Source organism: Nerophis ophidion, linkage group LG14 (assembly GCF_033978795.1).
Source record: "Nerophis ophidion isolate RoL-2023_Sa linkage group LG14, RoL_Noph_v1.0, whole genome shotgun sequence".
In the NCBI taxonomy this organism is placed as follows: Eukaryota; Metazoa; Chordata; class Actinopteri; order Syngnathiformes; family Syngnathidae; genus Nerophis; species Nerophis ophidion.
In genome coordinates this window covers 17,496,129-17,508,309 of record NC_084624.1, presented here as the reverse complement: position 1 = coordinate 17,508,309, position 12,181 = coordinate 17,496,129, and the positions used below count along the sequence as shown (strand labels likewise).

Genomic DNA, 12,181 nt, shown 5'->3' with positions numbered 1-12,181 from the left:
GGCCAAATTATTATTATTATTTTATTTGTTTCTTTTTTGTCATGAAAAAGGGAGGTTTTTTGGGTTGGTGCACTAATTGTGAATGTATCTTGTGTTTTTTATGTTGATATTAAAAAAAAAATTATACAAAATTATTGTGTTTGGGGACTACTGATCTAGTGGACACATTTAGAACTGTTTATTTCATTCAAAAATTCTGGCTGATTTTTATACCGGATAAAACCTGTTCGGGGGCCTGATCCGGCCCGTGGGCCGTACGTTTGACACACCTGATTTAGAGTTTTATAGTACAGTCGCGTTCCTAAATAATCTGTTTACGATCCTTTAAATTGTATGTAAATATATATGTATATATATATGTATATATGTATGTATGTATGTATGTATATGTATATATATATATATATATATATATATATATATATATATATATATATATATATATATATATATATATATATATATATATATATATAATATATGTATATATATATATATTTTTTTTTTTTTATTTTTTTTTTTATTTTATTTTATTTTATTCTTTTTTACATAATATAGCCCTGTAGCCCAGAGGATCGCTTGGGCTACTATAACACAACCACTACTGTATGTGGAAATACATCATCACATTAGACTCAGACTTAGATAAACTTTATGGATCCACAAGGGAAATTGTTCCACTTTTATTTTATTTATTTATTGTTTTTGAAACCACCGGTGTTTTGCAAATAACTTGACTGTAAACTTGACAGTCTTAATCACAATTGTTACAGTGCCAATTCAGAGATGTTGAGTTGAAGGGCATCAAAAAGAAGTTCTGCCAAATGTCGGTCAACTTGATTTTAGTGCATATGATGACAAAAAATTATATATATACATTATACACAGTACACAATTTTAATCATCTGTGCTATATATTAGGGCTGTCAAAGTTAATGTGATGAAAATGTGTAAACTATAAGTTCTTTGATGTCAGGACTAGGATTTAGGAACAGCTTTCGTAGCTCGCTGCGATGAATGTTCTCCCGGGGTGCAAAACGACTTGACTGGACACGACGTGAAGGTGAATACATGGTTTAATTATACTATAAAAAGGAACAAACAAAAGGCGCGCACAAAGCGGAGAACAAACTTGGCTAAGAAAACAAAAACTAGCACAAAGGCAGAACTATGGACATAAAAACGAAAGCACTTACTGTGACGTGAAAAAGTCAAAAACAACAGAGCAATCGTTCAGGTATAAGGTGTATCAAGGGTGATGTCGCCAGGTCGACTACCTGGCAACTACAGGGTCAAATAATAGTGACATGATTAATAACAGGTGCCTGAGTTGTAACAAATGAAGCAGGTGAAACTAATGGTTGTCGTGGAAACTAAAACAAATCAGGGTACGCAAAAACAGGAACTAGAGTAGTCAAAAACATGATCACAAGACATGACATTTTACTGACACTAATTTCTTTAACGCGCGATTAACGCACAGGCGTGCTGACTCCTTTTTTGACCCTCGGGCCGTTTTCAAATGTGGCTGCATTCACTGTTTACTGACGAGCCACAAGCGGGAAAATAGCCAGTGTTGGCGCTAGGAATTTTCAAAATGGGGTCCTAGGGACCCCATCAAGTCATAAAAATGGGGTACATTTTTGGGGGTTCCACTTTTTTTGTAAGCGTTTTGAAAACAAATGATAAATGTATGCATTATCCTGTTATAGCTCACATTTTATATTGCGTTTTAGAAAAAGGTTGTCATAAACGTTACTTAATTAATTAGAAAAATAATACAAAAGAAAACACATTTTTATGCATATGTAAATTTTTTCGGTTATAAACATTTATTCATTCGCTTGTTTCCCCTCATGGAGCTAAACTTTACCGCTGCTGGTAGTTTTTTCAATTTTTTTATTTAATAAGTATTAGGTGTATTTATTTCAGTATAAAAGTGTAAAAATTTTTTTTGCACAGTCAAGAAAAAAACGTATTTTTTAATCCACGATTTTGTCACAGTTATTTGATGTCGAACCCCAAGATGCAGAGACGGAGGCAGGCATAGAATATGAAAACATGATTTAGTTAAAACTAAACAAGAACAAACAAAAAGCACGCATGTGGGCGGAATAACAAACTAAGGGAGCTAGCACTGGAAGCTAGAAAACAAAAAGGAACTTTAACATGGAAGCTAGTGGATAGCAAACAGAAAAACTGGAAATAACTAATGGTTAACAAAAACAGCTTACCGCTACGACGACCAGGACAAAATGTAGCATGACAGGTAGTAGCTGAAAAGAATCACATCGACACGACATGAGCAACATATGGCAACGACAAGTCCAAATGACAATACAATGATCCAGCAACTGACACAAGACAAAGCAGGTACAAATAGGAGCGGGGTGATTGGCAACAGCTGAGGAGGAACACAGCACTCAGGGAACAAAACAGGAAGCTGACAAAATAAGAGCACTAGACAGGAACTAAAGGCAGGAGATACTAAACAGACAAATGCAGAGGAAAAAACTAAAACATAGACAAACTGTCAGGGGAAAGCCTGACAGATTCCTGTGGAGCAACAACTTGCTGCCGAGTCAAACTTCACATTCGTGTCAGTTTAACCTATCAATATCATAAAATGTAGATTGTTGCTGTAACAGTTTTAGTAAAATGGCATAAAACCTCAGCAAAAAATAAAGACGGTGTGCAAGAAGTCCAGAGTCACTTTTTTAAAGGAGACGCCGTCAAGACACTTTCTCATACACTTCCGGCTTCACAATAAAAGCACTATGTGTTACATCCAGTCTAACTACATAACAACATGAAAAAATGTCTTACATTACAATCCTGCTTTGTCAACAAAGTTTTGTAATGTAGTCTGTGATATTTCGATTAAAAATCAACTCTGGAACAGGAATAGGACATGTTCTTGCAGATACAATTAAAGTGTATAGTTTTATATAAAATGTTCTGGTTGATAGTCTTATATTGCAAAATGTTTAGCAGGCTGACTATTACATTTTATTACCAGACAAGGTTAAAACATTGTCATGCAGAGATATTATTACCATTAACTTAAACAACATGTAATGTACAGAATATCAGAAGCTTTTATTTAGGTAAAAATATTACACATTTCATTACAAAACATTATTGACAATCAAACCTTGATCATAACAATCCACATTGTGTGTTATTATGCATGAAACTGGTATGATGTAACTCCATACATCCACTTATCTGAGGTCGGGTCGCGGGGGTAGCAGCCTAAGTATCAATCAATCAATCAATGTTTATTTATATAGCCCCAAATCACAAATGTCTCAAAGGACTGCACAAATCATTACGACTACAACATCCTCGGAAGAACCCACAAAAGGGCAAGGAAAACTCACACCCAGTGGGCAGGGAGAATTCACATTCAGTGGGACGCCAGCGACAATGCTGACTATGAGAAACCTTGGAGAGGACCTCAGATGTGGGCAACCCCCCCCCTCTAGGGGACCGAAAGCAATGGATGTCGAGCGGGTCCAACATGATACTGCGAAAGTTCAATCCACAGTGGCTCCAAGACAGCAGCGAGAGTCCCGTCCACAGGAAACCATCTCGAGCGGATCAGCAGCGTAGAGATGTCCCCAACCGATACAGGCGAGCGGTCCATCCTGGGTCCCGACGAGCGGTCCATCCTGGGTCTCGACTCTGGACAGCCAGTACTTCATCCATGGTCATCGGACCGGACCCCCTCCACAAGGGAGGGGGGGACATAGGAGAAAGAAAAGAAGCGGCAGATCAACTGGTCTAAAAAGGAGGTCTATTTAAAGGCTAGAGTATACAGATGAGTTTTAAGATGAGACTTAAATGCTTCTACTGAGGTAGCATCTCGAACTGTTACCGGGAGGGCATTCCAGAGTACTGGAGCCCGAACGGAAAACGCTCTATAGCCCGCAGACTTTTTTTGAGCTCTAGGAATCACTAATAAGCCGGAGTCTTTTGAACGCAGATTTCTTGCCGGGACATACGGTACAATACAATCGGCAAGATAGGCTGGAGCTAGACCGTGTAGTATTTTATACGTAAGTAGTAAAACCTTAAAGTCACATCTTAAGTGCACAGGAAGCCAGTGCAGGTGAGCCAGTACAGGCGTAATATGATCAAACTTTCTTGTTCTTGTCAAAAGTCTAGCAGCCGCATTTTGTACCAACTGTAATCTTTTAAGGCTAGACATTGGAAGACCCGAAAATAATACGTTACAGTAATCGAGACGAGACGTAACAAACGCATGGATAATGATCTCGGCGTCTTTAGTGGACAAAATGGAGCGAATTTTAGCGATATTACGGAGATGAAAGAAGGCCGTTTTAGTAACGCTTTTAATGTGTGACTCAAAGGAGAGAGTTGGGTCGAAGATAATACCCAGATTTTTTACAGAGTCACCTTGTTTTATTATTTGGTTGTCAAATGTTAAAGTTGTATTATTAAATAGAGGTCGGTGTCTAGCAGGACCGATAATCAGCATTTCCGTTTTTTTGGCATTAAGTTGCAAAAAGTTAGCGGACATCCATTGTTTAATTTCATTAAGACACGCTTCCAACTGACTACAGTCCGGCGTGTTGGTCAGCTTTAGGGGCATGTAAAGTTGGGTGTCATCAGCATAACAGTGAAAGCTAATACCGTATTTGCGTATGACGTCACCTAGCGGCAGCATGTAGATGCTGAAGAGTACAGGGCCAAGGACCGAACCCTGGGGAACTCCACACGTTACCTTAACATAGTCCGAGCCCAGACTTTCCTCTCCCCAGCCACTTCGTCCAGCTCCTCCCGGGGGATCCCGAGGCGTTCCCAGGCCAGCCGGGAGACATAATCTTGCCAACGTGTCCTGGGTCTTCCCCTTGGCCAGTAGTGAAGTGAAGTATATTTATATAGCGCTTTTTCTCAAAGTGACTCAAAGCGCTTTACGTAGTGAAACCCAATATCTAATTTTTACATTTAAACCAGTGTGGGTGCCACTGGGAGCAGGTGGGTAAAGTGTCTTGCCCAAGGACACAACGGCAGCGACTAGAATGGCAGAAGCGGGAATCGAACCTGCAACCCTCAAGTTGCTGGCACGGCCGCTCTACCAACCGAGCTGTACCGACTTCTGTTTGCCTGTTGTCTACCCGCTAGCTTCCATGCTAGGCCCCTTTTTGTTTGTTGCTACCTTTTATTTTCTAGCTCCCATGCCAGCTCCCTTAGTTTGTTATCCGCCTTGTGTTTTGTGTTTGCACCCTTTTTTTGGTTTTGTTCTAGTATTTTAAATTAAAACCATGTTTCCGTATTCAATGCCTGCTTCCTTCTTTGCATCTTGGGGTTCGTCACAAATTAACTGTGACAGAATAATCCAGCCAAATTCGAACCCTACAGAGATGTCTATAGCGGAGAGGCTTAAATTAGCGCTAGAGCTAATGGCTAAATTAAAGAAGAGTTCGGTCGTGCGTGTGTGTGTGATTTTTTTAAAGCATATTCTACATATTTTAGGCCTAAATAAAGTGTTCAATTACTTCATATCTACTTTGGTAAATAAAGTAAATGGATGATAATTTCCGTGTTATTCTCCTTAACAGTGCCAGGAACGACAGCAAGTCTTCCTTGGTGCAGATGAACGGAAAGGGAGTCCACAACAAACCCAACGTCAACAACAAACAGATGACTGTCGGCGCAGTCAACGGGAAGAGCGTCCATCACGTAAGCGTCAACGGAAGTCTTTACCCGGTCAAGTCCAAGAGCCGCAGAGAGCGATGGGAAGTGAAGCCCTCTGTCATGGCTGACAACACCTTCAATCCCATACGAGCCATCGTAGACGGGATGAATCTCTCGCCCAATCCCAGTAAACCCATGATCGCTCTCTCTATAGGTGAGGCGCCCTACTTGTGGTTGGTGGATCAGCGAATCGCCGCTAAGTACTACATAAACTTCTTGTAAAATATCTTGTATTCTTATTAAAAACTTCTCAGGGGATCCCACTGTGTTCGGAAACCTTCCGACAGACGATACAGTTCTGCAAGCCATGAAGGACGCCATCGATTTGCAGCAGTACAACGGCTACGCTCCTTCCGTTGGTCAGTTTGACTGTCAACCAATTATTCCTGTTCTAACCCTTAGCCTAAACCCTATACTCCTTCATTCTAACTTGCATCATAGGGAACATCCGCACCGTAACACAACATAAACAGAACAGAAGAAATACCCAGAATCCCTTGCAGCACTAACTCCTCCGGGACACCAAACCCTGACCCCACGCTCCCTACTTTTTGTTAAAGAAAACAATGCATACAAATGAAAGCTAATCAAAAACAAGTTTTTCTTTTATTTGATCAAAACTAGCCGTTTGAAATGACACTGCATCTTATTTTTTTAGGAAAATTCATATTTGTGTTATGTTGTTCTTTTTTGAACAGCTATGAATGTAAAAAAAACATTGAAATAATGTAATAAGAACTAAAGTAAGAGCTTCCTCTGGAAGGATATACTTCCATTTTGAACCAATTACTTCTGTTAACAAAAATGTAGCATTGCACATTGTGTATGATGTGTATTTAGGGTCTTGTCATCCTCACATAATATATGCGGCTTTAACACACACACAAGTGAATGCAACGCATACTTGGTCAACAGCCATACAGGTCATACTGATGGTGGCCATATGAACAAGAATAACAAACACATTTCGGGAGAACATCCGCACCGTAACACAACATAAACAGAACAGAAGAAATACCCAGAACCCCTTGCAGCACTAACTCTTCAGGGACACCAAACCCTGACCCAACACCCCCTACTTTTTTTTTTTTTAAAGAAAACAATGCATACAAATGAAAGATAATTAAAAACAATTTTTCTTTTATTTGATCAAAACTAGACGTTTGAAATGACACTGCATCTTATTTTTTTGGCAAAATTCTTATTTGTATTATGTTGTTCTTTTTTGAACGGCTATGAATGTAAAAAAAATTTAAATAATGTAATAAGAACTAAAGAAAGAGCTTCTTCTGGAAGGAAATACTTCCATTTTGAACCAAAATGTAGCATTGCACATTGTGTATGATGTGTATTTCGGGTCTTGTCGTCCTGGTCACATAATATATGCGGCTTTAAAACACACACAAGTGAATACAAGGCACACTTGGTCAACAGCCATACAGGTCATACTGACGGTGGCCGTATAAACAAGAATAACAAACACATTTCGGGAGAACATCCGCACCGTAACACAACATAAACAGAATAGAAGAAATACCCAGAACCCCTTGCAGCACTAACTTTTCCGGGACATCAAACCCTGACCCTACGCCCCTCCCATCTCCCAAAGTAGGAGGTCTCAAGATTGGCAAGTATGCGCTGTACTGAACCAAAAGTTGCTTTACTGCAAGTGAGCATCATTATACATGACTGCAGTTCTTGGCAGAGGTCAGGTCAAAAAATTAAGTACTCTTAACTTCCATCCATTTTCTACCGCTTATTCCCTTTGAGGTCACGGGGGGTGCTGGTGCCTATCTCAACTACAATCGGGCAGAAGGCGGGGTACACCCTGGACAAGTCGCCACCTCATCGCAGGGCCAACACAGATAGACAGACAACATTCACACTCACATTCACACACTAGGGCCAATTTAGTGTTGCCAATCAACTTATCCCCAGGTGCATGTCTTTGGAAGTGGGAGGAATCCGGAGTACCCGGAGGGAACCCACACATGCAAACTCCACACAGAAAGATCCCGAGCCCGGGATTGAACCCTGGATCACTCAGGACCTTCGTATTGTGAGGCAGACGCACTAACCCCTCTGCCACCGTGAAGCCCGACTCTTAACTTGGAGAAGCCAAACAAATTAGTTTTATACTCCAACCTCCTGTCTGTGTGTGTGTGCTGGGTCAGGACAGCACACCCTGACCATAAAAGGGGAGGTTGGTGTGTAAGTGTCTGGCAGGTCGTACGTATCTTAGATGCTGTCATTAAGCCAAATATGTAGTCTCTTCTCACGGATAGGGACGTCACCTTTGCATACCGAGGTCCACTTTCATTGCCTCTTCTTCTGCGAGAACTAATCCAATCCACACGCCAATGTCTGTAATAAAGGGCCCAAACTAAAATACGCCATTTAAACTGGTGGTTGCTTTCTCCCAGATGAATATAAACATTCACCATATGCAAAACAAAATATGAGTGAATTAATTAACTTCACATACAAATAAATAAACTCCCAATTAGAGATGTCCGATAATGGCTTTTTTACCGATATCCCGATATTGTCCAACTCGGTATAGCTCGATTGGTAGAGTGGCCGTGCCAGCAACTTGAGGGTTGCAGGTTCGATCCCCGCTTCTGCCATCCTAGTCACTGCCGTTGTGTCCTTGGGCAAGACACTTTACCCACCTGCTCCCAGTGGCACCCACACTGGTTTAAATGTAAAAATTAGATATTGGGTTTCACTATGTAAAGCGCTTTTAGTCAATTTGAGAAAAGCGCTATATAAATATAATTCACTTCACAACTCTTAATTACCGATATCAACCGATACCGATATATACAGTTGTGGAATTAACACATTATCATGCCTAATTTTGTCGTGATGCATTAAACAAATGTAACAAGGTTTTCCAAAATAAATCAACTCAAGTTATGGAAAAAAAATGCCAACATGGCGCTGCCATATTTATTATTGAAGTCACAAAGTGCATTATTTTTTTTAACATGCCCCAAAATAGCTTGGAATTTGGGACATGCTCTCCCTGAGACTATGAGGAGGTTGAAGTGGGCAGGGTTGGAGGCGGTGGGGCGGTGGGTGTATATTGTAGTGTCCCGGAAGAGTTAGTGCTGCAAAGGGTCCTGGGTATTTCTTCTGTTGTATTTATGTTGTGTTACGGTGCGGATGTTCTCCCGAAATGCGTATGTCATTCTTGTTTGGTGTGGGTTCACAGTGTGGCGCATATTTGTGACAGTGTTAAAGTTGTTTATACGGCCACCCTCAGTGTGACCTGTATGGCGGTTGACCAAGTATGCCTTGCATTCACTTATGAATGTAAAAAGCCGTATATATTTTGTGACTTGCTCAACACCCAAATGAAGTGCCTTTACGGTTTATTGTCGATCTCTTTGTCCCTACGTCTGTGTACACAGCAGCGTTTTTAAAAAAGTCGTAAATTTTACTTTTTGAAACCGATACTGATCATTATGAAACTGATACCGATTTTGAAGCATTTATCGGCCGATAATATCGGCAATCCCATATCATTGTGCTTCTTTCTTATCTTACATGATTCCACCACAGTAAAACTGAGGTTCATTCTCTATTTTTCTGTCAGGATACTTGAAGAGCCGACAAGCAGTCGCCAACTTTTACAGCTGTCCTGAGGCTCCTCTCGATGCAGAGGTAACTTTATTTATTATTATTATTTCTAATTATGTGTGACAACAGGGTTCATAAGCAGACTGTACTCTTGCCATTTCGTGGTGCATTTACTATTTCAGAGAATTTGAAATGACAAACATGATCCGGCCCGTGAATAATTATCTGTGGACCCCGGGATTATATTTTATTATCCAATCCAATCCAATCCACATTATTCATATAGCACGTTTAAACAACAAAATGTTTCCAAAGTGGCGCACAACAATATTAAAAACAACATTCAAATACTATCCTGAGCTCCACCAATGACTGAATAAAAACAAAAAAATAAAAATAAATACATATAAAACTAATACAAAACCAATATAAAATAAATATGATTAAAAATGATTTTAAGGGTCAAACCAATTAAAACAGTAATTAAAAATCAACATTTTAAAACACAGAGGGCAACAATTCACGTAGTGTTAAAAGCCAGAGAATAAAAATGGGTTTAGTATTACAATCGGCCCGCACCAATACTCCATTTTTAAAAATGGGGGTCACTGGGACCCCATTAAGTCACAAAAATGGGGTCCCACAGGACATTTTTTTGGGGTCCCACTTTTTTGTAACCCTTTTGACAACAAATTCAAAATTGTATGCATTATTCTGTTATATCTCACGTCCTAAATTGTGTTTTAGAAAAAAAAATACTGTCATAAACGTTACTTAATTCATTTAAAAAAAATAGTACAAAAGAAAACACATTTTTATGCATATGTATAAAATGTATAATGTAATTTATTCGGTTATAAACTTTCCTTCACTTTCTTCATGAACTTTACCGCTTCCGGTATTTTTTCAAATGTTTTTTATTGTAATATTTTCAAAATGTGTTTGTTCTATTTTTGTCCAAAGTTTTTTTTTGTTTTTTGTTTTGTTTTAATGCCATTATTTTAATAATGGCCAGATTTTCTTCCATGCAGCCCCTGAGCTAAAATGAGTTCGACACTCCTGTTCTATTTGATATCAGCAGCCGTTTATTTGGTAGTGAAGCGTGCCCGCTGCTCAGTGGCCTAGTGGTTAGAGCGTCCGCACTGAGATCGGTAGGTTCTGAGTTCAAACCCCGGCCGAGTCATACCAGACTATAAAAATGGGACTCATTACCTACCAGCATCAAGTGTTGGAATTGGGGGGTTTAAATCACCAAAATGATTCCCAAGCGTGGCCACCGCTGCTGCTCACTGATCCCCTCACCTCCCAGGGGTTGATCAAGGGGATGGGTCGAATGCAGAGGACATATTTCACCACATTTAGTGTGTGTGTGACAATCAAATAGGACTTTAACTCTATATCTATATCTATATCTATAGATATAGATATAGATATAGATATATATATATAATTACAGTTGGGCAAAAAAGTATTTAGTCAGCCACCGATTGTGCAAGTTCTCCCACTTAAAATGATGACAGAAGTCTGTAATTTTCATCATAGGTACACTTCAACTGTGAGAGACAGAATGTGGGAAAAAATCCAGGAATTCACATTGTAGGGATTTTACAGAAATTATGGTTGAAAATAAGTATTTGGTCAACGATTCAAAGCTCTCACTGATGGAAGGAGGTTTTGGCTCAAAATCTCACGATACATGGCCCCATTCATTCTTTGCTTAACACGGATCAATCGTCCTGTCCCCTTAGCAGAAAAACAGCCCCAAAGCATGATGTTTCCACCCCCATGCTTCACAGTAGGTGTGGTGTTCTTGGGATGCAACTCAGTATTCTTCTTCCTCCAAACATGACGAGTTGAGTTTATATAAAAAATTTCTATTTTGGTTTCATCTGACCACCTGACATTCTCCCAATCCTCTGCTGTATCATCCATGTATCCATTTTGGTATAAACTCAACTCGTCGTGCTTGGAGGAAGAAGAATACTGAGTTGCATCCCAAGAACACCATACCTACTGTGAAGCATGGGGGTGGAAACATCATGCTTTGGGGCTGTTTTTCTGCTAAGGGGACAGGACGATTGATCCGTGTTAAGCAAAGAATGAATGGGGCCATGTATCCTGAGATTTTGAGCCAAAACCTCCTTCCATCAGTGAGAGCTTTGAATCGTTGACCAAATACTTATTTTCCACGATAATTTACAAATAAATTCTTTAAAATTCCTACAATGTGAATTCCTTGATTTTTTTTTTTCCACATTCTGTCTCTTACAGTTGAGGTGTACCTATGATGAAAATTACAGACCTCTGTCATCATTTTAAGTGGGAGAACTTTCACAATTGGTGGCTGACTAAACACTTTTTTGCCCCACTGTATATGTATATATATATATATATGTGTGTATATATATATATATATATATATATATATATATATATATATTACTTTTTATTTAATTTTATCAAATAATTAGTGAATTGACATAGTCATTTCATATTTTTATTTATAAATGAATTGATCATTGAATTCTAAAAAATATCATGTTTGCATATTGTATGTGCATATGCTATGTCCAGACTTCTAAGTCCCTGTGTATTATTATAATATTCAATATGTACAGGCCTGTGATGTAAACAAAAGTGGCCTATTAATTTAGAACTTAAGTAATTGAAGATCATTTGCATGTTGTAGGTCATGGGTGTCAAACTCTGGCCCGCGGGTCAAATTTGGCCCGCCGTACAATTTCATTTGGCCCTTGAGGCAATATCAAATTAACATTAGAGCTGGCCCGCCCGTATTATAAAGGCACTGCCTTTAGCATTGTCTACAATATGTTGTCACGTCCGCTTTTACTCCATACAAACATGATATATG

General features: G+C 39.2%; 1 protein-coding gene across 2 annotated transcripts in view; it reads left to right on the top strand.

The window, feature by feature from the left end:
* tat (tyrosine aminotransferase) overlaps window positions 1-12,181 on the top strand; it is a 120,061-nt gene that overhangs the window by 70,043 nt on the left and 37,837 nt on the right. For both annotated transcript variants that reach the window (XM_061920011.1, XM_061920012.1), the window contains 3 exons: window positions 5,589-5,878; window positions 5,979-6,083; window positions 9,326-9,393. In XM_061920011.1, coding sequence (XP_061775995.1) covers window positions 5,589-5,878; window positions 5,979-6,083; window positions 9,326-9,393 — 463 coding nt within the window. The remainder of the gene's footprint in view (window positions 1-5,588; window positions 5,879-5,978; window positions 6,084-9,325; window positions 9,394-12,181) is intronic.